This window comes from Haliotis asinina, chromosome 5 (genome assembly GCF_037392515.1).
Source record: "Haliotis asinina isolate JCU_RB_2024 chromosome 5, JCU_Hal_asi_v2, whole genome shotgun sequence".
NCBI classification, from domain to species: Eukaryota; Metazoa; Mollusca; class Gastropoda; order Lepetellida; family Haliotidae; genus Haliotis; species Haliotis asinina.
Window position 1 is genome coordinate 12,610,996 of NC_090284.1, and position 24,681 is coordinate 12,635,676.

At 38.6% G+C, this 24,681-nt stretch overlaps 2 protein-coding genes across 2 annotated transcripts in view; one reads left to right on the forward strand and one right to left on the reverse strand.

Annotated features, from left to right (window-relative positions):
- Positions 1–3,030: 3,030 nt before the first annotated feature.
- LOC137283457 (dynein axonemal assembly factor 5-like) overlaps positions 3,031–24,681 on the reverse strand; it is a 45,663-nt gene continuing 24,012 nt past the window's right edge. Inside the window, exons 2-15 of the mRNA XM_067814963.1 lie at positions 18,434–18,483; positions 17,164–17,295; positions 16,359–16,544; positions 10,554–11,353; positions 9,899–10,141; positions 9,717–9,803; positions 7,852–7,914; positions 7,304–7,473; positions 6,587–6,796; positions 5,847–5,990; positions 5,232–5,400; positions 4,689–4,987; positions 3,901–4,249; positions 3,031–3,290 (exon numbers count right to left, since the gene is read on the reverse strand). Coding sequence (XP_067671064.1) covers positions 3,160–3,290; positions 3,901–4,249; positions 4,689–4,987; positions 5,232–5,400; positions 5,847–5,990; positions 6,587–6,796; positions 7,304–7,473; positions 7,852–7,914; positions 9,717–9,803; positions 9,899–10,141; positions 10,554–11,184 — 2,496 coding nt within the window. The 5' untranslated portion in view covers positions 11,185–11,353; positions 16,359–16,544; positions 17,164–17,295; positions 18,434–18,483 and the 3' untranslated portion in view covers positions 3,031–3,159. The remainder of the gene's footprint in view (positions 3,291–3,900; positions 4,250–4,688; positions 4,988–5,231; positions 5,401–5,846; positions 5,991–6,586; positions 6,797–7,303; positions 7,474–7,851; positions 7,915–9,716; positions 9,804–9,898; positions 10,142–10,553; positions 11,354–16,358; positions 16,545–17,163; positions 17,296–18,433; positions 18,484–24,681) is intronic.
- Positions 11,329–23,139, forward strand: LOC137283458 (mitochondrial thiamine pyrophosphate carrier-like). Its single transcript, XM_067814964.1, has 6 exons — positions 11,329–11,533; positions 11,889–12,052; positions 13,057–13,209; positions 16,286–16,465; positions 17,098–17,281; positions 19,096–23,139. The coding sequence occupies exons 2-6, from the start codon at positions 11,924–11,926 to the stop codon at positions 19,389–19,391; spliced, it is 942 nt and encodes a 313-aa protein (XP_067671065.1). The 5' UTR covers positions 11,329–11,533; positions 11,889–11,923; the 3' UTR covers positions 19,392–23,139.

Below are 24,681 nucleotides of genomic sequence, written 5' to 3' on the forward strand. Positions count from 1 at the left end.
CCATGTGTTCTTTTCTGTTCTGGGTTGCTCTGTGGTTAAAGTGTTTGCTTGTCACACCACATACTTGGGTTGGATTTTCCACAAGGGTGTAATGTGTGAAGCTGAATGTTTTATTAAGAACAAGTCACTAGTAACTGGAAAATCATCACGATGTACAAGTCAGGAGTCTGTCAAATTGACCTATTTGTTAAGAATGTCCATATAACTTAATGTAAAGCGACAGAGTATTGTGCAAGTTATATCAAAACAAATTGTAAACCAAAAGTCACTGTGTTCTGTAATCTGATTGGTTGAAAAACATGATCAAATGGTATTAGATTCCCGGAAACTGCAAGACTATTCACTGCGTATTTACAGTGAATGACGTCACAAATGAGCAACTCCAGATGCTACCATGGGAACCAGCTGAAATGGCCAGCTGATGACACTTTACTGCTGTACTCATACTCGATGTAAACGAGTGCAGACAGTAAAATCCCTTTGGTTTACTTTTTTGTTTACAATGTCGATAAACATCATGTGTTGGCCAATTTCCGGGTGTTATTGAGTATTTGAAGCACGGGAATATTTCATTTGAAACCTCCAGCTGATGCCGTCAGTTCCAAATGCATTCCCGTGCTTCAACATTCCCGTGCTTCAAATACTCAAAAATTGGTGAATATGTGCATATCATGCTGTGCATGTGTAATCTACATGAGAATCTCTAACTTTGTGTTAATGATTTGTGTGCATTGAACTAACCTGTATATTTGAACTGCACATGCATTTTGTCTGATTTCAATCATGTAGCCAGAATGCAGGAATTCAGTTTTAATGCATGAGCTGACAATTGTGTTCCAAGGAGTAGGTTATAGATAGTAAACCTACTGAAACCAAAGTTACAGCAAAACTATCCAAGAGGTTGGTAGAAATTATGTATGGTGTGTCCCTCCTTCTAACAAAGACTAGCATAATCAAGAGGACATGTAATAATGAGGGAAGATATTGACTATTAGTATTAGGGGACAGTATTTCAGTTGAGTTAAAATCCAGTAGTGTGGTCTTAACCTCAGTTGTGAAACCCATGTACAATGTGCTGGCACAATGGAACAAGAATATTATCAAGGCCGATCTGTGATTCCAGCAGATAAGAAGCCTTTGATATTTAGGTTATGAGTTATTCAGTTCATGAGAAGAATATTATAGAACTTGCCACTTGCAAAATATTTATGAAAATGGTGATTTGTAATGAAGATAACTGCATGTGTTCCAAAAAAACTATGAAAGTAAAAACAAGCCATTCCTGTGACTCAATTTAGGGCAAGTCAAGTTATAACTTTACATCAGACATTGACATTTTGTAAATCGTATTTATGGGGTGTCATATTCTCAAAGTCAAAAGCCTTGGGGCTCATTTTATCCTTATTTGGATGGCCGAAAACAACCCATGTGGTTCTCCGTATCCCACAAGCTTAAAAAAATGTTTGTCACAATATTTGTAGAACTGGAGCAAAGAAACAATAAATACATTCAAATAGAAATAGCTTTTGTGACACACAACAATCAAAATCACTCTTGTGAAAGAAATGTTACATACAATATTGTTGCTGAGGAAGTGCATGGTAATTTAGTCTGCGTCACCAATATTCCATTCATATTGCAATAGTCTTTAAATAATTCCCTGTTGTGGTGACAAATCCTTTACTGTTGATATACTTTCAGTACTCACACACCCCACCACAAATGAGATGTAAGATGGTATTTATTGTTACTGTGCCTGGTCCTCCCCATGAAGGTGAAACATGCATACCATGTGTGGGATATCCATGTTAATGTGCAACATGGTATCTCAGTGGGATGGGATGTAGCTATACATCAGTCCCTCCTGGATTGAGGAAGAAAGAATCGCGGTCTGGTCCGCTGAAAACGCATTTGCCACTTTTCTGCCGTGGAATTTGTTCATTTTAAAAACTGAGTGAAAACTGACTGTCAACCGAAACAAAAAGTATAGCTAATGTCAAAAGTAGGTTTGGTTACACATAAAAAGGACTGACATATTTATTGTGACATTTTCAAAATAATCATGATTAAAGATACTTTATTAATAAAGCATGTTTTAGGCATTTTTCAAATAATATTAGATGAATTTGACACTGCATGCGCAATTATATTCTCAAAATCGATCATTTTGAAAATTGAAATTGTTTCAGATTTCTTTTAGGTATAAAATTGTCTGTATGAAACAGGAAGTTGTTCGTCTGCATCAAATTTACAATTGAGAGGAGAGAAATAACTTTCAGCAAGTGTTTAATTCTCAAACACAGAAAAAGGTGTGGGTGCTTTGTCACTCAAGATGTGATGTGTACTGTTGACTTAACTTTATATCTGTGTTTGAGAATTAAGGTATGAAGGTCTGTATAATGTTCTTGTTGCTTTTTTCGAAATGTTTTACCCGCAGAATGTTTTGCAGAATATTGAAAAGTGGGGTGCAGAATTTGCTTAAATTTGCAGCAGAATTCTTAAAAACTTGCTGCGGAATCCAGGAGGGGCTGATACATGTACAATACTCCATGAAGTGAAGTTCAACCCCATCTCCCATCACCTGTCTGCTCTCATACTGAAGCAGCTCTCCTCATGGCTGCTGTTAAATCCACTAACTCACATTGATGGAGGTGACACTGGCAGAGGATTATCTGTGATTCTGTTAAAAATATTCATTTGGAGTGTAGATTTCTGGAGGGTGTGCCAACCATACCCATATTTCACTGACTGTTGGCTTGAGGTGAGAGGTAAACCCTTCAGCACCTATGGTGCTCACAACCTTGGAAACACAATCAGAGCAAATCTACATTCAATCCCACAATTAAAGGTTTAATGAGTCCAAGGGGCAAAAGTCTGCACAACAAAATGCAGTGTCATAGAATATAACTTGCCTTTAAGCATCAACCAGATGTAGTCTGAAGGAACAGGATGTACTTCAAGCCTGGGTATTAGACCACAAAGAATGTGGAATGGCAGCATGATAAAAATACAAAAAAAGGACCAAATGTGTTTGTTTTGATATTTATTTTTTCTTTCATTCAATGTTGGCAGTATAAATATGAATCAATGTCATGCTGTTAATTGCAACAATAGCAGTGACACTTGTTGATGATGAGATGATCTTCATGCACAATGGTGTCATTGGTTTAGAGTGTTGGCATATTTGATAAGTTCATCACAATATTTCCCTGTACGATGTTTATGTTTCACACTGTCAACTTCTGTTACCAACATGGAAGGGCTGATCTTTGCTGAATGCTTTAGTACATCTGAAACATAAATAAAATACTGACTTAATCAACATAAAATCTGGAAAGAGAGGTGTATGTGCCTATCAGAAGGGCTGAAAAAGCTCAGAAAAATGCATGCCATGCTGATTATCCAAACGCCATGATCAGGAACAGGTGATCCAAACTCCATAACAACAGATCTGTGATCCATATCACAGCTAAATAAGTGAGTTGAAACCATTGCTGTTGGACCTGTATAATACCTCATGCAGGTATATCCTAGCACTGCAAAAGGTCTCACTTGCAAATTACAACACAATTCTGTCTAAAAAGGCCACCCATTCATGATAAAATTATGGGAGCTTGAACTTGTATTTGAAGCATGAATTCCAACTAAAATGCATTGAATGACATTTTGTGATATTACATCCACAATGATGTATTACAATTCACTTAAAGATCACATATACTCTAGTAGGGTACAAATACAAAATCACTTGCTGATATCGCTATAAATGAAACCCCGCCATTAAAACTATTCATTTCGACCTTTAACTAACTTATATCGACCTTTTTGTCAACAGTGCACAATTCCCAGCCGCAAATAAAATTTCAACCAATCACTTAAGAGAAGCAGAATGCAACTAACCGAGGATGGCTTCTTGTATGGATATCTCTGGGTCATCGAGGTGAACCAAAAGTCCTCTGTATATAGCCTCTAGGTGTGCACGATACAGGCCAACATCATAACCACTCTCAAAGCAGTCAAAATAGGCCAGAAAGGTTTTAGCCACGATGAGTCGAACCTCGTCGCTGCTGTCATCAAGTCGTTTAAGCAGTTCTGGGTACATGTTGTGTAGCCTGTCCTGTGATAGGGATGTTCCCATCAAGTCCAGGAGGCGGGTCAGGACTCGACAGCTGATGAGGCGTGTACTCTTGTTGCCGTCATTGATGGTGCTGATGAGCTGAGTCAAAAAGTCTTCCACCACAGGCAACATCTGCACAGGACAACATATCATATATGAACCTCTCATGTGACATATAGCAAACACATGTTGTTGGGGTCCTATTCAAACCCTCAGTGGATGCTTGACTGAGTGATGTGGGTTTAATGCTGCTTGGGTTTCACAGAATTCCATCTTTATCAACATGTGTCACCTTAATTTGAGAAGAAAGCTTGAAGTGATACAGGTTTAACCCACAAGAATGGGTAATGGTGAAGACAACCCTTTAATAAAATGATCAGGCAAATAGGACTTGAACCAATGATCATTAACCTCTTGAGTGTTGAAGGGACACAACTCGTAGCAAATTGCATAGCCTTAAACAACCTGGCCACCCTAGATGCACGAAATGTATTCAAGTCATTATCATTAGTGTGGGAATTACATCTTGCGAAAACAAACAGAATTGAATAATGTTGATCCCACTCTTTACCTTTTCCTTTGTGAGCACCCCACTCTGCAGCAGGGCCCAGGCGCAGGAGACAGCTGTTGTCCTGATGGCCCCTGATGTCCGGCCTGCTCGCCACACACAGTTAGGTATGACCATGTCTTTCAACACAATCACAGCAAAGTCACCAAATTGTTGTCTGGAGTCTACAGTGCCTGCAGCATTCACCATCAGCCGAGACAGGAGGGAGAAGAACTTCAGTCTCATTTCTGGATCTTTGTCTGGGTTGAGATTAGCTACCAACATAGGCATGATGGTGCCCAGGTGCTCCCCAACCACTGGGCCTGCAGGGACAAGCATTTAAGGATTGAATATTCAGTGTTTTACTTATCCTGCTGGTCTACGGCCAGAGTCTACACTTCTGTTTCAGAAGGATTATTGGTATGGTTTGATTGTGATGTCCTGGTAACCAGTTAGAACGGAAGCCAGTTTTTGATGATGATGAATGATAAAGTCTTTTATTCTCATACACAAAAACATATTCCTTTCATAGTGAACTCTGGACCACAGATACCATAGGGCACTGACCTGCCTCCACAAGGAGTGTATCAAACACTTGTCTCTCCACACTATGCAGGGTCCAGTGAGGGTAGTCATCCTGGTAGGAGGCAAGGATGGTCTTGGTATGTGCTCTGTACACTTCTTCCCTCTCACCCAGGCCCTCCAGTGTGCCCACCTTGCTCAACAGCTCATTCACCTGCCAAGTAATAATGTCATGAATATGTTATTTTAAGTGATGATAGCATTAATAATGAAATTTGATTCAGATAGTGTTCACTTTCACTATACTATATTGAAAAGAGCTATGAAAACACAAACATTTGTTCATTGTCTCCCATTCTACCTTATCACTTTTGTTGTCTTCACATGTACATATATAGCAGTCTGGCTTCTAGCTTTCATTCACCTGATGAAGGAGTAAGAATATATCCTAAACATCATGTGCCTCATGATACAGAAGCTGACATTCACAGAGTTCATCCTTTCTAAATGCCAGTCAAAGCTAAGTAACTCAGGGCTTGTCTGTTAGTTGTGGAAGGTGAATTTGATGATATTATGCTGAATGGGAGTACACTTTGTTGTTCAAAACATTCAGGAATAATGCAAAGGAAAGCTGCAATTAGCTGATATAGTCGTCATTACCTGTTCCTTGATGTGGTCATGTTGAGTCAAGGCTAGGACAGTGATGAGGATGGTAAAGAGTTGATCTGATACAGCTGAACATGAGTCCTGCATCACACTCAACAATGCATCCACACAGGCCAGCAGTTGAAGCTGTACCTCCATCTGGTGGACACATAAGAGATATAACACTAAAGAAAAATGCACTGTCTGATATTCACTAAGTAAACTATACTAAAGAAAAATACCAGAGTGTCATTGCACAAAGCGATCCTAGAACTAAGGTTGTAACTTACAAAAGACTTAAAAATGTTGTAGCACTAACATTATTTTGTGCAACAACATTCTGCCAGAGAAAAACATGTAGTATGTACTAGACTGACATGTGCCCATTCAGCTATATCACATAGGCAATTTCATTGCTTAACAAGACAGTCCACTCACAATTACATGATACTGGTTGCAAGTCATCAGATGATCAAGATCAAATCCAAATTTCATAGATTGATGTTCATGATGTTGATCATTGGAATGTTTGTTCCAAACTTGAGTATTTACAGATATTTGCCATATAGCTGGAATACTGCTGAGTGCAGCATTAATCAACAAACCAATCAGATTATCAAACATGACAGTCAGTTGTCAGTACTTTAAACCTATTCCAAATTGCCTCTTCAACAAGTACTACACCAGAATTCACAATTGAAATCAATAATCGATACAATAAATTTTAAAAATATCACACAGAATTGTTTTCCAACCTGCACAGACTGACAGATATCTGGTGATGCTAGTGAGTCTGCCACTGGTTTCATGTATGCATCAAGATCAGACTTCAAAGTACCCTGAGTGACAGATGCGAGCACCATTAGGGAACCAGCACACTGTGTGGCCTTCACATTGGCTATCACCAACTTGGTCCATATCTCTGGCTTCACAAAGTAACCAATAAGTTCTGCTGATCTCCGAATCTGAAACCACATCAATGAGACATAAACACCTGAAACGACAGAGTCCTAATGTACAGATATCAGAAACCCTCTTCTTTGCGTCATGACCATTTATAACAGTTGAAATATTAATGTCATATATATTGCACTTATATAGCAAAATTCATGCATGTGTGTGGCTGCTTGTGCTGATCCTGACCTATGCAGTTTTAATGCTACTTGCCTAGTGAGATACAATTGACTTCAAACAAACCAGTATCTACTTAAACTCCCAAATGCATAGTGTTAGGCAGGGTATCAACAAGTACCATCTTTAAATGTCGTTTGATATGAAGCATTTGAGAGTTACATCCTTCCCCTTACACTCTCAGGGAAGATGTCCACTTGAAAATGAGGTGTTCCCTGATATGAGAGCAATGATAGTCTAAGACTGATCATGTTATTGGGAGCACTTGGTATCATTTCCAGATATACTGAGCTTTGGGGGGGATATCTAATTCTTTACTGTGATGATCAGCGGCTACTCACATCAGCGACCACTCTCTGATCCTCATCCATGCAGGCCTTGTACAAACTTGACACCAGTTTCTCCATGTGCTGTGTCACGTAATCCTCAGCATTCAACAACAGAACATACAGCAGAGCTGCCGACTTGACACGAGTCTCCACTACCCAGTCTCCGACGTCCCGCAGCAGACCTACCGGGAACCACACAATACAACTTGTAAAACTAGCAGCATATGAATGCCTTCAATGTTGCATGTAATTACAGGTTTAAAATTCGTATAAGACACATGGTTATTCATAAAAACAACACTACCATATGAATAGTGAATGCGTGAGTTTAGTTTTACGTTTAGCAATGTTCCATCCATACCACATCAGGGGACACCAGAAATGGGCTTCACACACTGTACCCATGTGGGGAAATGGAACCCGGGTCTTCAGCATGACTAAATTACCCCACTGCCCTGATCATATGAAGAAAGATTACTGTTATTGTATTCCTGCATATACATGTATAAAGAAAGCACAGGGGAAGACAGTGAATGTCTATTTATGGACAGTAAACTTACCTGGTAATATCTTTGACAAATGCCTCATGACCAAGGTCCGACACCCAAGATTTGGTCTTTCAACTGAAAGGGTAATAGCATAATCAAGACATCACTTCCACATGTTAGAAAACTGTTTACCTATACCATCACAAATTACATAACACTGATAATTATTGTCAGGTTTACATTTAATCCAACATCGGTGCTTTGTTCATTGATAAAGTCCAGAGCTCCAGATAAGCTGGGTATTTGCATTAAAAAACTATAGAAAAGTTGAAATGTATAAGAAAAATAAATGCCAACATATGAAAAAACTCGCAATATTTACGTTTGCGCTATGTCAAAATAACAATGCATATTTACTCAATACATCAAAATCATATTGAATATGGTATCAATTCAAGCTAATCGAACTTAAAGTTTTTCCTTTCTAAATATTTGTAACCTTAGCTATTTGCGATGGGGAAGTGAATAAAAAATGGGAGCAAGGTTTTGAAAAAAACTAACTATTTGAGGGAAGACATGGCTGTTATATCACCTAACAGCCATCCTGGTATCTTGTATCACACCAACACGGATGTAGAGTAAGACACATCATATTTCTTACAACACACAAGGATAGAGCTGTATTAGCTATAATTTGCCATTGTTGGGTGGATTTGGTCATTTTCTTTTATTGAATAAAACAATGTTGCACTGGTTATACCCATTTGAAATGAATACCCAGATTTTGAAAAGATGTTTGGTATCTAAAACTATAGATGTGCTCTTGAAATTGGAAATACCCCACTTTGTTTCAAAACCATGGGTATCATACTCACATGACCAACAGCTTAAATCCAGCAATGAATGTCACCAATTGTTAATAAAAATGTTAATTGAAACAGATGTAAATACGACAGATAATTGTTATAAAGTCTTTTTATTTTCTGACAAGATGTCATGTGTACTAGCATCACCATGGATGATAATTAGTACAGTCAGGCCGCGTTAGTCCGGACCCCGACAATCCGATTCCCACGATATCCGAACGAAAGCTAACTGTAACCAATCTTGTTTACTATGTAAACTCATTACCTGTTGATTCAGTAATCTGGTGCTTCACTCTCCGTATCCGAACGTTAATCAGCGGTAACAGATCAGCTAATTACACATAGTTTTGCTTCATTAATCCGGCGGTACATCAAAAAGGTTGGGATAATCCCTTCACACCATGAGCCCCATTCAGTGGTAATTGTTAAGTGACACTTGCGAGTTGAAGATGTCGTTAGTTTGTGATTTTGATCAATTTGTTGGTCTCACTTTTGGTTAGTTGGAGTAATACCTGTCATGCTTACTTCCTGTATAAAACACTGATCATGTCAAAATGAGATCACCTGACGCTTGTCAGTCATAATGGAAAAGTCCCGCCCCTAGGCGTAAAAGATGTGAAATTACTGCCGCACAAAGAAAAAAGAGAAAACCCTAAAGCCAACTTTGATCTTATGTGTAAACATTTTGGTCAAGAATTCGGACAGTCTATCAGCAAGAGCACAATTTCGGACATCAGATATGTTTTGTGATTGGTATGATCGTTTGACAGACAGATGCAATCACATGGTTGACACGTGATCTCAATGTCAAACCGACCAACGTGAAAGTTGATTTCTTGCCCCCAAACACCACATCGCACATTCAGCCAACTTGTATACGTTCGTATGTTTTTGTATTGACATGTCAAAGGGAAGTAACCCTACTGTAGTTGTGTTCATAAAAGTTCGTTTCAGTAGTCCGTACGTTTCACTATCCGACCGTTTTTGATGAAAAATGGACGTGTTCGGATTAACGTGGCCTGACTGTAATTTAGTATTATTCCAGTGAAACAGATTAAATATATAACTGACCGTTTGGAGGATAATGTGATGGATTGGGAGCTGCAAAATCTATCTTGTCTTTCATCTCTTCTTCATTTTCTCTCTCATACTTCATTCCTGGAAAAATACAATGATTGAACATGACCAGTGTTATGACTTTAATTTTCAGTTTGGAACACAGTCATAAATTTGTCAAGGTGAAGTTTACTTACCTATGTCATACCACAGTGTATCTGCTAGCTCCCTGATATCAGTTTGCTCATCTGTGATGCTGGTGAGGATGAGAGGTATCAGTTTGTGGTGGAATGAATAACGATCAGGAAGGTCAAGTAACCAACCACCTACTACTTTTGTCACTTCTTTCCTCACAACTGGGGAATGGTCGAAGAGGCGTTGTGCTAGGTGGGAAGTCACTGTTTCCACAGCTTTCCCATTTCCATATTGAATGACAGTTCCTAGTTTGATAAAAGGCAAATATTATATTACAGATTCTTATGATGATTCCAAGTTAACATATAACGTTCAGTCAAATTCAGGTTTGACAGCCCTAAATACTATGCATGCTTCTGAAGTAATTATTATGATAAATAGATACTGCTAATTACAGTGTTCAGTATTGTCGGACATTATGACTTATAAACAAAAACATAATTTTGACAGAAACTGAACTCAACATTTACATTAACTGACCTCTTCCCACTAAACTGCAATAGTAGCTTGAACATACTCTTTGTTGTCAGTGGCATGTAACCATGGCAACAGTCAAACCCAAATATGAATTTAGCACAGAGCAGTATTTTAAAACAAACACCTTCAATAATCTTGCTAATTGATAACACGACAAATACACGTTTCAACTGCTCTCACCTACTGTTTCCACCACAACTGTCCTGACTTTTGAATGTTGGTGCGAAATGGTCAACATCAGTGGTTTGATAAGTGATTCCGACTGCATATGAAAATATTCAGGGATACTTTTGGCCAGTTTTGATGAACATCGACAGCTTTCTTTCTTCACCTCGGGATATGGGTCGACAATTGTTCTTTGAAGTATTCGGATAGCATCGTCCAGGTATATTGCCATCTTTTTTCCAGAACATTCTACGATTTGAGTAAGCAGTTCCACTAAAGACAACCGCAACTCTTCCGATGGTTCAATAATTTCTTGCTGACCTAATCGCGCTGAAAGAACTGGGACTATATAAGACAAGTGTTCGTCAGGCTTGTCTAATACGTTCAGATAATCAGAAATCAAAGTTATCGCCAATTCTCTGCATTTTTCCACGGGATCCGATAGAATTTTCAAAACAGGTTTCAACACCTCACTGAAAATAAGAGCGTGTTCGTGTGAATCAAGTGGTGGTTTTCGTCCAAGCGTGTCAGTTCTGATACTTTCAAGAGCTCTTTTTCGTGTATTTCGGTTTTCCTCGGATAAACAGTTGATGTGTCTTGCGATTCCTTGAAGCACAGCATTGGAATTTTCGTCTAACGACGCCATCTTGTTGATCGCAACGCCTCGTTCTGACTGAAGCGTGAAATATCTCTTCCGCTATAAATGCGTTCCTCGCATCGACGGTAGAACTCGCACACGTTGACGAACACCGTTTAAGCCATGTTAGGAGTTTTCAGTACTCAAGAGTTGTTGCCCTTCGTAAATTGGAGAGCACCTGTCAGAAAGTTGAACTGTAGCACGTGTTGACTTAATATTGATATATGTTTTATTTATGTCAGTCGGTGTTTTTCTACCAAAGACAGAGAGTGGTATATATTTAAATCCGCACAATTTTCCAACTACTGTTGGATGGATAGATAAAACCACCATACAAATGATACATGTGTACTGGGCAGTAAGTATAACATTGGGAAGAGTCGTTGTCCATGTCGGTACATCTACTAAAGATGTACGTTTCCGCATTGTTTTCAAAGGTTTTCTGCGGAAGATTATCACCTACCGTACCTCATTTTTATATGATAGTAAAATTGGTCCGTAAAATTAAGCATGGAGATTCAGTGTCACTTTAGGCAAAGTTTTGCCTTGTAAAACTATTACACTGATCCACAAACTGTTTTCGACAATCATTTTGCGTCTTCTCACCAGGAAGCAAGTTTAGCAGTAACCCACTTGTAACATGTTGATTATTGAAACTAATTCAACGTAGGTGAAGCTGCTGCTTTTGATATAATTCAGATTCTTATAATCAGGAAACGTACAATGGTGATTGGGATTCTCACATGACATGGTGGGCTTCAACCCAGACCAGACAACTCCATTGGCTTCAACTCAGTATGCCATTGCTGGAGCTGTCAGTGGAGCCATCACTAGAGCAGTATGTCAGCCTTTTGATGTGTTGAAGATAAGATTCCAGGTAACTAAAGTGACCATTGTTATCAGTGGTGTGGGTGGCCCTGTTATCATGTCACCACAATTCCTCAGATATGCAAGACATCTATTATTGTGTAAAGAATGACATATTTGGAATTACAAGCTCTCTGTAAAGTACCATGGAATTCGTCATTTGAACCCTCTCACAGTGTGTTTTCAGCATCCCTGTGATAAACACCTGAGACCTGCATGACTTTGAGTTTCTTTCCACATCAAGTTGATATGTGATAGAACCTAAGTACTGCATATTGTGTTGTTTAACCAAACACAGTCCCTAACTTATGAATACCTATAGAATTGATATAAGGTTGTAAAGTGCATTGATGTCTTAACTTGACAGAAATTCACATGGAAAGCACTTGGAAATCTGTTCAGAATAAATGAATTTTAGCTGTTGCATATGCCATATGTAATATCATTAGTGTTATATAGTAGGAAATGCTAGAGTTTGAAATTATACAGTGAGACTGGCTTTCCGAGACACATTCATTTTTGTGTAAAGCATTCGGATAACCGAGTATCTGGATATCTGGATATTTCCTACACCTCAAGGAATGTCCAAAATGTTCGTGATCATCAAAGATTCAAACATGTCTAAAATTCTGCTAATGTTATCTAAGCTTTATACTTTGGGATTTTGTTCTTTGGAAAGACAAATATATCTCGTGTCACGATATATGGTACTCTTGTGCTTCACTTCACATGGTCAGTTGAAGATCAAAGTGAGTCAACTTTTTGTTGATTGAGCTGGTTGGGTTGTAAGATTTACTGCCTTGAAACGGAAACCACACGTCCATTATAGAGAGTGACTTTTGTAACTTAAGAGACTATATTTTATGAATACTGACTAAAAGACAAGGTCTCTGGATATCTGGGGTCTGGTTGTCCAGTGTCTTACTGTATTACCATCATGATCATGAAAATACATGCCACTTTTTGAAGTGTCCAAAATTCATTTTCTTAAACATGTTAAATGTTTGTTTTCAGTTACAAATTGACCCCATTTTGAAGTGTGATGTTTCAAAATACTGGGGTATCCGTCACGCATTCAAAAGTATATTGCAAGAAGAAGGTTGGAAAGCATTCTGGAAGGGACATGTTCCTGCCCAGGGCCTATCTGTTGTCTATGGAATTGCACAGGTATTTCAGATACATGTACTTGCCAGAGTGATAAAGGAAACTGTTTCGTTGACTTCAGTAACGGCATATATGGCACATATTTAGTGTAATGTATAAAATAGCTTATACACAAGGGTCTTTCATGGACCCTAAGACAACTATTAGGGTGAGGGATGACTGTTCTAAGCCATTACAGGGCAAGTACATCCTAGTTATCAGAATTTTACTCTACAAAATTGTTTCAAGTTGGACATACATTCGCTATATCAGTGTTTTACTGGAGGCACCTAGCATAGTTATCTTTTCTTATCCTGACTCATGCTTTATTGCTTATCTCCCTTACTTTTGAACGGTTAGCGGAAGCTTGAATCCCTTCAAATTCCCTTGAAGCAACTGCACAGTCACAAACCTTGAGTCCCCTCCCTTTTCCCGCCAAGAGTGACCACACACGTCAAACCTCACTCTCTCCTTGAGGAGCGGACGGTTGGACGGTGTTCCTTCGGTCCTTTCATGGCTTATCTTGAGTTTATTTTTTTAAATTTAGCCCAAATTCTGCCGTGAATGTATTATTCATCGTAATTAGAACAAATATTATCAAAATTTTGTCAATTAATTTACATCATTTTTCTTATACTGACTCATGCTTATTATGCTCGTCTCCTTCCATCCAAACATAGTGGAACACTTGAATCCCTTGAAATTCTTATCTTTAAAGAGGACCTAAAATCAACACTCACCCAAGAGTAGCCTCCCTTTAGCCCATGCATTGACGCTCACATCGGTCATATGACCATCCATGTTTGTCACTCTGTCCATAATTCCATAATTCAGACATGATTTTTACTGGGAATTCAGCATGCCTGAGTTGGGCGACGACTTTGAGTCTATCACATCCCGCCGATGAAGCCCATCTCTGATGTTGCTGATAATTTGAAAGCAGCTTTTGTTACAGCTTTGAAGACTCATGGTCAACATACTCCAGCTTTTAGTGCGAGAAAATATAGACATCACAACATGGAACATTTTATGAAAGCACCAGAGGTAGATGAAGATTTCTCCCTGACCTCTGAAGTGAAGTCATGAAGCTACGGAGTCAAAGATAAGAGGTTAGCCCAGCTTGATACAACAACCCGGAGGGCTTTCTTCAGCTTAGCAAGATCCAGGGCGATTAATGAGTTGTTTTTAAGTGTCTCCTAGAATGCCAAGACTGAAGAAGAGCGGATGATCGTGTCAGCACTTGTTAAACAGCATAAAGATGAAGGATTTATCTCAGATCATTTGGCATCTATTTTGGCAGGTATTACACTCCTATGTCATTAAGGGTTGTATATGGCCAGATGGCAACAGATGGAAGACCATACAATCGTCAGTACCAGAAGACCCCAGCAAGCCTCTAAACCTCAGAGCATGGCAGCGTCTTCTAAGTTTACTGACATCAGCACTGGATCTTACATGCAGAGGAAGAATGCAGTTAAGACCTTTACAGCACTTCCTGATAAAACATCTCAACGATAGGCTGAACTTCTGTGTCCTGTCTCCGTTTGGATCAGAGCATATAAAGCAGATGGATTAGAGCCTCCAAGAGCTTCGAACCCTCATGAAGTAAGAGCATTAGCCTCAACACTCACCCTCCATGGGAACTGCTTGACTTGTCAATTATGGAAGGTTGCTTTTGGAGATCAGACAGAGTCTTCGATAACCACTATTTACGAGATATAACTGCGGAAAATGTATCCAGTAAACATCAGTTTGGGCCTCTAATGGTAGCACAGCAACTCCCAATGGCAAATGATGTTGAAGAAACTATCACCTTGTCACACAAACTTGTTGACTCCAGGAAGCTGATCCAGCAATGAGTCCACGTTCCCCTGCCTTACAAGATAAGTCAGCGCATGGGTGAACTAAGGTTTGGTAAAGTCATTACCATAACATATGGGTTGCAACATCAGTTTTGGTAATAGTTCTTACCTAAAATTGTAGGTTGTTCCAGATATCTAGACAACGAGGCATCTAGAATGTCTAATTCAACATAATCTATAAAGATTACTTCTCATACCTAGTATGAGAATGTGGTCCTCTCTGAGATCTCAGGGAGAAATCCAGTATGCAGCTGCGAGAAGAATTCCAAGGGAGTGTATAAAATCGAACTTGGATCTGAGTACAATCTAACAGGGAATCTTGGAGGTGGTTGACCTGCCACCTTTTCTATTGGATTTGCTAAGCAATAAAGCATGAGTCAGGATGAGGTGAAATGTGTGATTTTTAGGATAAAATTGATATTTTATACTTATCCTGACTCATGAGATGAAGCCCTCCCACACATCCCAGCTCAGGCTTCCCTGTAGGACTGTGTGGAGGTGTATTGTCCGAGAGTGATGTTTAACATGTGTGCAGTCACATGGGCACTTTTGGCGGGAAAAGGGAGGTGGCTCATGGTGAGTGATTGTACGTTCACTTCTAGGGAATTTGAAGGGACTCAAGTTTCCACTAACTGTGTGGAAGGGAGGGGAGATAAGCAATAAAGCATGAGCCAGGATAAGTATAAAATATCAATTTTATCATAAAAATTACATATTTGGGTGTTAACATATGGGCAATGATTAGCAAGGCTTTCTATGCTGAATTAACTTAACTATTCATGGACATTTGTCAAGAGAGAGTCTTGTTACAGATTTGTGCTGTAAAGACTTCTTGTTCATCACCCAAATTTATTTTTTGTTTGATTTCAGACATTAAGAAAGCACTGGACAAACATAATGGAATGCGCTTATTCTCACCATCGGTGAAACTTGAATTAGTTCAAATTTATTGGTTTTCAATATGGCCATTTCAACAAAAAAATACATCTTTGAAAAGATTATACCATCATTTGGAACATGTGTAGTTCAAAGGGGAACTGAACACTTTTATTTTTTTCAGTATTTTATTTTTCAGTCTTTAATTTGATAATGGTTCTCAAAACATCTTACCTTTTGAAACCACTTGACTATTGAAGCTGGAATGCTTATTTCCGTCAATAATGACACCTAAATTCAAATTTACAATTTCACTTTATCTGATCTAACCAAGACTTGTCAAGTGTTCATTGATATTTCAGTACACATCATTTGAGGTGTTCACACAGCTTGTGTGGGAGCATCTGCCAGAGCACATGACCCGGGAGTACCGACCTTTGACTCATTTATTTTGTGGGAGCTTGGCAGGATGTGTTGCTACTCTCGCTGTGCAGCCAATGGATGTCATGCGGACAAGATTTGTTGCTCAAGGGGAACCCAAGGTAATTTGTGGGCTACTTTACCATTAGCCAGTGTGTTGACTATGGAAGGGCTTGTAACTTATTGTAGTGTCAAGGAGGACTGAAACATGAGAAAGGGAGAGCAAGTTTTATGTCGTACTCAGCAGTATTCCAATTATGTGGTGACAGTCTGTAAATAATCGAGTCTGGACCAGATAATCCAGTGATCAACAGTATTGATCTACGCAGTTGGGAAACAATGACATGTATTAACCAAGTCAGCAAGCCTGACCACCCGATACTGTTAGTCGCCTCTTGATAATAGTAATAGTAATAATAGCAAGTCATCTTCTATAGTGCACAGTCTCTCAACACCAAATAATTGCTCGCTGCGCTTACAGAAAAGGGAGAGAGTGGGTTGGCAGGATAGTAACATGTGAACATAAAATAGCATTCAACAGTACAATATTTCTCAAGTTCAAATTGAAAAATTCCTTTGCATGATTACCTATGAAATCATATCATGTTATAGCAACTTTTGTCCCTGAGTATTTGATGATTCAATATATGGCAGGTGAGCTGAAGAAATACTTGCTTTTATGAATAAACTAATGTTCATTTGTTATGTATAGTAATTCCAAAGGTACTGAAGTCAGATTGTGTTCTCCTTGCAGATGTACATGAGTCTGGGTGATGCAGTTGTATCAATATGGCGGCAGGATGGTGTTGTAGGCTTTTACCGTGGTTTGGTGCCAGCGGTTACTCAGGTAGCTCCACAGATGGGGCTTCAGTTTGGCCTGTATTCTCTCTGTAACTCAATCCGGAATGCCACCAAGTCTAATGACAGTGTTCTCCCAGGTGTGTATGTTGGTCTGTAAAATAAGCCCAGCGTCTTATGTGTGTCTGCAGTAGCCAATTTTTGTCTGACGTTGTCCGTGGTTATCTACACAACCCAATGCTTACAATATATGTCATATTTGGGATTTCTCTTTCTTAGTAAAGTACAAATTCTAGTGCTTTTTTTGCTTGAGTCCCATCCGGGATTTGAACCTGCACCCGCTGAGTCAGGCACCTAATCACCAGTACACAAAGTCAGCCGCCTAACCCGCTCAGCCACCGTGTTGTGGGAGCTGTGCCAATTTACAGTCTAGAGTACCAGTTGTCCGACTTTCATTTTGTGGAAGTTGCGGTGGCTGAGCGGGCTAGGTGACTGACTCTGAGGGTGCGGGTTCGAATCGTGGATGGGACTCAACCAAAAGAAGTAGTAGAATTTGTACTTTACTAAGGAAGTGAAATCCCAAATATGACATATGTTGAATTTGACCACTTTCTAGCCCGTGCTTATCTTTGGTACTCTATGCTTGTTTTCGGTATCCTGGATTATCGGGAGTAGTCGATACTTGTCGTCAGTGCCCCATGCTTGTCCTCTGTACCCTATGATTGTCTACAGTACCCTGTGCTTGTTTTCAGTATCCTGGATTGTATGAAGTATTCTGTGCTTGTCACCAGTCCACTATGCTTGCTTTCAGTATCCTAGATTGTCTTGAGTACCCTATGCTTGTCTTGAGTACCCTTGTTTTGAGTTCCCTATGCTTGTCTTCAGTACCCTATGCTTGTTTTCAGTACCTAGTCCTTGTCTGAAGTACCTATTCTTGTCTTGAGTACCCAATGCATGTCTGAAGTACCCTATGTTTGTCTCAAGTACCTTATGGAGTGTCTTAAATACCTATGCTTGTTTTCAATATCCTAGACTGTCTGAAGCAGCCCTTGCTTGTCTTTGGTAGCCTGTGCTTGACTTCATAACCCTATGTCTGAAGTACCCTAAATTGCCTTAAGTTCCCCATGCTTGTGTTCAGTACCTTATCTTTGTCTTCATTATCCCCTACATGCCTAAAGTACCCAGTGTTTGTCTGCAGTACACCATGTCTGTCTTCAGTGCCACATATTTTCTAGTAATTTTTTGTTTTTAAGAAAAATCTATTTATAAAAAAATGACCATATATTTTTTACCTTTGAATGTCAAACGCATATTGTGACCGATGAAATTCCCATCCTGAGATCTGAAATAAGAAGGTTGCTTTTCAGGGGTATATGATATGCCTCAATCTGACCATGACCTCAGTCTAAGTAATCTTAGTCTGAGTATTATTGGTTACACTTCCTACACTGAGTCTAACAAACCCTTGTAGGAGGTAGTGTCAGGTAACCTTTGTTTCACCTATGACCATCCAATCAAAAGCAAATGGCCAAAAGGATTTAACCAGTCAGACAGTGGCTACTATTTATGGTTTGGCAGGACATGCAAATTTCCCAGTCACTGACAGATTCCTCAACAAACAAAAATCCACATAAAACACAGATATTTGAGCTGCAGTGTATGCTCTTGGGGTTATCATTACCTAATATTTCCGCAAACTGACATCACTGAATATTGACAAAAACGCTATTTTCAGCAACTGTTTACTCTCTGTTGTAGCATGCTTCATGAAATGATTGTACAGAAAGAAGCATTTTTGAGGCAAAGGTTAAATGATAAGCTGTGTTCTGATTGGCCAGTCACAAAGGCTTCCTGATGCAACCTCCTACTAGGGCTTGTTAGACACAGTAGAGGAGTGTAACAATTAATACTGAGGCTAAGTTGACTTAGACCGACCTTGACCTTTTTGTTGCAGCTGTTTTACCAAGCCTTGCATGTGGATCAGCGTCAGGTCTGCTAGCCAAGCTGATCATCTATCCTTTAGACGTTGTCAAGAAACGTCTTCAGGTTCAAGGGTTTGAGAAGGCCAGAGAACCATTTGGCACTTTCCACCAATACAAAGGTTTTATTGACTGTATTGTGAAGGTTTTAGCAGCTGAAGGAGCCCTTGGACTGTACAAGGGGTTGGTTCCCAGTCTGATCAAGGCTGCAGTGGTAGCTGGTTTGAACTTCTGTGTTTACGATCAAGTAGTGTACATCATGTCCAGATGATGTTGGGCTTAATATCTAGTACAACCGGTTTCTGCTGGACCCTGGTCGTTTGACAGTGTGAGCTGAACAACCATTATTGTAAACATAAGTAACAAAGTACAGAATCAGTATAGTAATTCTCTGAGCTGCATTGATTGAAAGTCAGTGCTAAAGTGAGGGATTATACAGCAGCCATATGTATTTATGGGTGGTGTGGAAGTAATGACTGTACACCTGTGAAGTATTGGGAGCTTGGTGTGGAGTATTGGGATGTAAGGATTTACAAACACATCAGAGCATTGTTACACTCCATGTTGTGTATCATTAGACTTCTACAGTTGGATACAGTTTATGGATTGGAAATAATTTGTTAAACAACTTTTTCCAGTCAGTATTGATTTCAGAAGTTAAATGGCAAAAATTAATTAGTCCCCACAGAAAACAACTATCATAGATTTTTAGTATATCTCTGTTGAGGTTTCTTAATGTGATTTTGTGTGACCATTAGTTTTTTTTTATTATTGATCCTTGTAACGCCTTTTACATGACAAATTCTGTATTGTGTAAGCAATGAAACCATCTTGCTCAGGGCCCTGTTGTTTTTAAACACTTCATATTGCAATATATTACGATGAAAAACCATATATATATATTGCAAACTGTTGCAAGAATTGTTTTAAACAAAAACCTACTTATAATCGGATTAATGCTTCATTCATAAAGCAAAAACACAACAAAATCACTACGCTTGATTAGGCTTTAATAAAACCTTTACATCATGACAAAATAAATATTTTGGAACAAATGAAACAAGGAAAAGATCATTAACAACAATTTAACATCAACACAGTGTTTTTTAGTTTGAACTAGATTTTCCATTCTCAAATCAGGAAAGAAATTTACATAATTTAACTCGATGGCGAGTGGTGACACATTTATGCACTTATGAACAAAATTAGTGTTCTGAGCATAATCTGGAAGTGAACCATGAATAAAGACATAACTAAGTGTATTATGTGAGTAAACTGAAACTGTATGTCGTCATAATTGTTCGTGTACGACATTATCGGTGACATAATTTCCATATCATTTATTGCTAATAAAAACTTGACAATGTTACTAATTCGGGATCCTTTTAGCCAGCCCTGCAACAGTGATATGCATTCACTCAGATTGTTATTATAGATACCAGGCCAGTGATGAGGCTGCCATTGCTTAGATTATCTCATGTACAGTACAGCAGGTTGTGGGAACACAGCCTCAGAACTGATTGTACATTTTTACCGAGCTTGCTTTACTCATGTGCCATACTTGTCAATCATTCCTCTGTGCTCTCTGGAGGAATGATATCCGTGATAATACTCTGGTGATATCTATACAGATTGTTGTTACCATGTTATTGCTGACACCAGATGTTATACAGTCTCTTCCCATAAAGGTTACATGTCATATCTTCCTATGTACCTCTGTCTGATAGAGCCATATATCTCGGTTCTCACAAAATTGCATAGGGCCAAAAATTGGAAGATATGACAAATAACCAATGTGGGGAGAGAATGGATGTTATAATACTCACTGCATTTAGTGTGGGTGGGCATGTGCATTGGTGCATGGTAGGTCTGCAACGATTCACCCAGAACTCGACTTCATTTGATTTTCAATTTTGGACCGTCAATTCAATCATTTTCACTTCGGTTCATCATACAAATAAAATCATCATATTTCAATTCACAAACTCTCAGAGTCGGCTTTTTTAGTGTAAAATCCATCAATGGGCCGAGATTTCAAAGCTCTCTTTAGCGCTAAGATAGTCGTAAGTTAATGTTAATGTATGGCACTTACGACTTGAGAGCTTTGAAAATCTAGGCCCTGCGTCATGGAGGGATGTATGCTAAGAACAATTCTAACTGGATAATTAACCCAGAATCAACCAATCACATTTCTTCCTTATTTCAGTGCTTTAACTGTGCAACTTCTAGTGAGAATTATGTTCTGGCTGCATGGAAATAATTGAAATAGTTACTCAAATGTGTTAGAAAACTAATCTGTTAGATTCGATTTTCCATGAATCGAACCGAATCGTTGCAGCCCGTGTGCTTGTTTGCATGCATGTGTGAAAGCAGTTCGAAGTTTACCAATGTGAGTCTTGCTGCTTTTATGAGATTGTTCACAGTTTGGGAAGAATGAGGTCTTAATTAAATACTGGAGAGGTGTTGACTTTTTCCCGTTTTATAGTACATCAAAGTTCTATTTACTCTATTTATTAAATCTTTAACCTGTGAAGGTCCCGGGGTAGAATAGGCCTTCAGCAACCCATGCTTGCCATAAAAGGTGACTATGCTTGTCGTAAGAGGCGACTAACGGGATCGGGTGGTCAGACTAGCTGACTTGGTTGACACATGTCATCGGTTCCCAATTGCGCAGATCGATGCTCATGTTGTTGATCACTGGATTGTCTGGTCCAGACTCGATTATTTACAGACAGTTGCCATATAGCTGGAATATTGCTAAGTGCGACGTAAAACTAAACTCGCTCGCTCGCTATTAATTCTTTATGGTGACTATGCATGGAAATGTGCTTCTATGTGTATTGTTAATATCATTCATTTTTAGCAATCTTAATAAAAAGAGACTGTTCATAATTAATGGCTAGTGGGAATGATGATGACTTTGAGAGGGAGGTTGGGAAGGGTGTTCACTCAATTTGTTCTGGGAAGATACGGGGATCCATTATCTTTGTACACATGCACTAGATGGGAGGGTTTGGCAAGTGTATATATAAAAATGCTAAAAAATTAAGCTTAAAAATTATGTGATGGGGGGGGGGCATCACTGATTTTGTACATGACATGCAAGGGGGTGACTTACTTTGTACAAAACCTTGGGTGGGGGTTGGGATTCACATTGCACAGCATAAAAATCATCATCGCTGCCTCTAGCGGTAAATTATGAAGTCCTTAATGTCTTATTTTTTTATTTGTTGAATCACTGAGTTGTTTTGTTAAATTTAGTAGTTAATGAGAGAAGTTGTCTTCATCAGTTTACATTAACTTCATGTTTTTCAATATTTGTCATAGAAGGTTTTGACAAATCAGGAGCTCGGTGATCCAAGATATAAAACTAACTTTTGATGGCTTTTAGGTTTATGTTGAATTCAGTTCTTTTTGGAGGCTGCCACCCAGACTTGAAACTTGAAATTTTGAAATGAGATAAGCACACTCTCTGAGACTAGCATGTTGTGAGTATTGTGTAGTGATCTGATGTTTTCCTGGAGCTTTGCGTGCAGTTTAAGTGCTGTTGTGTGTTTAAATTGTTTAGTTTGAATTTTATTTTGTTTTGATGTGAAATGTTCATCACTGCCATGATATGAATAAAACTGTTCCAAGAATTGTTTATTTCCAAAAGTTATTTGTTGCAGTTATTTTTGTACAGCTCCTTTTTGAAATGTGTTTTTAAGATTAATGTTGGAAACTGGGACACCTAAGGGAAGCAACTATATAGTGAGAGGAATCAATTGACATGACCTAGTCACCCTTGCTCATTTAAAGACAGCTGAATATATTATCTTTGTTTACAAAACCTGACTATCCAGTGTACTGTGTGTTTTGTTTATGGTTTATTATACCTTTATGGAAACAAAACATCTGTAGTTTATCTCATGAGAATTCTGAGGAAACAATATTGCCCGTGAGTGCAGTGAATTAAAAACAACCTATGTTTGTGAGATGAACAGCTGTTGTTTAAAATGTATTAAAATAACTAACATTTATTATGTTGTTTGTCTTTTGTTTAGTTGTTGAGTCTTATTCAGAATATTTGAGATTTTATGAGCTCGATATATTTATTTGTACAGAATAATTGTTTATCTAGACCAGCTCTCACTGGAACAAATACCATTGTGGGTGAAGAGAATATCTAATATTTTTAAGTGTTATGAAATAGAACATCCTATCTGACTAGTAAAGGCTTTCACTTGATTAAGCCCAGAGTACTGAGGCCCTGATAACCTGTGTATCTAGGTAAAATATGCATAGAAAATTTCCAGTTATGCATTGAAAATGAATGATTGTAGTGTACCAATAATACATTTAAAATGTTAGATTGGCAAAAAGTTTGAAACATACGCAGATGGAATACAATTATAAAATCGTTATCGTAATGTTGCTATCAGTCTGTACAGTAAGTAGAGGACTAGTGTTGTACTGTCAGTATAGGACTAGTGTTGTACTGTCAGTATAGGACTAGTGTTGTACAGTAAGTAGAGGACTAGTGTTGTACTGTCGGTATAGGACTAGTGTTGTACTGTCGGTATAGGACTAGTGTTGTACTGTCAGTATAGGACTAGTGTTGTACAGTAAGTAGAGGACTAGTGTTGTACTGTCAGTATAGGACTAGTGTTGTACTGTCAGTATAGGACTAGTGTTGTACAGTAAGTAGAGGACTAGTGTTGTACTGTCGGTATAGGACTAGTGTTGTACTGTCAGTATAGGACTAGTGTTGTACAGTAAGTAGAGGACTAGTGTTGTACTGTCAGTATAGGACTAGTGTTGTACTGTCGGTATAGGACTAGTGTTGTACTGTCGGTATAGGACTAGTGTTGTACTGTCGGTATAGGACTAGTGTTGTACTGTCGGTATAGGACGAGTGTTGTACTGTCAGTATAGGACTAGTGTTGTACTGTCAGTATAGGACTAGTGTTGTACTGTCAGCATAGGATGAGTGGTTTCTTGTAATGAAATTATTTCCATTGTATTTAAGGTGGTTTTGATTTGGTATGACATAAGGCAGAACCAGGGAGACTACATAGAAAGGGATAAGAAACTCCCCGAAAATCCCCTGAACGTATGTCTCAGGTCGTCGCATAACCAGTTTAGCCAATATGGTGGAAACGTAGTATTTAAAATTGAGCCTGGTATATTTTCATCACCTGATTAAATTCGCTGAGTGTTATGACAACTGGAATCCAACATGTAGAAGATAAGTTAACTATTTTGTCACTTCAGTTTAAGGCAAATAATTGGTATTAGTGTCAGTATTAGGACAGTAGATTTGTAGTAAAGTTTCAAGTCCGTATGTTATAGCTCACGATACTTTTGCATTCTTGGACACATTTGGGGAGGGAAGGCTTCTTTCATTTATTCACATATGTATATCTTTCGTTTATTCCTTTTCTTTATTTCTTTCATTCATTCATGGATAATTCTTGCACTTAATTCATACTATCATTCATTCATTCACTCATTGTAAAATTCCGAATGATACAATAAACTGGATGAAGCTGAAGTTGCGCTGGAAACGAGCCAAGTCACTG

Coding starts and splice junctions, on each gene's coding strand:
- LOC137283458 (XM_067814964.1), top strand. CDS start 11,924: ATGGTGGGCTTCAACCCAGACCAGACAACTCCATTGGCTTCAACTCAG. Junction 12,053..13,056: donor TGTTGAAGATAAGATTCCAG/GTAACTAAAGTG, acceptor GTTTGTTTTCAG/TTACAAATTGACCCCATTTT. Junction 16,466..17,097: donor TTGCTCAAGGGGAACCCAAG/GTAATTTGTGGG, acceptor TTCTCCTTGCAG/ATGTACATGAGTCTGGGTGA.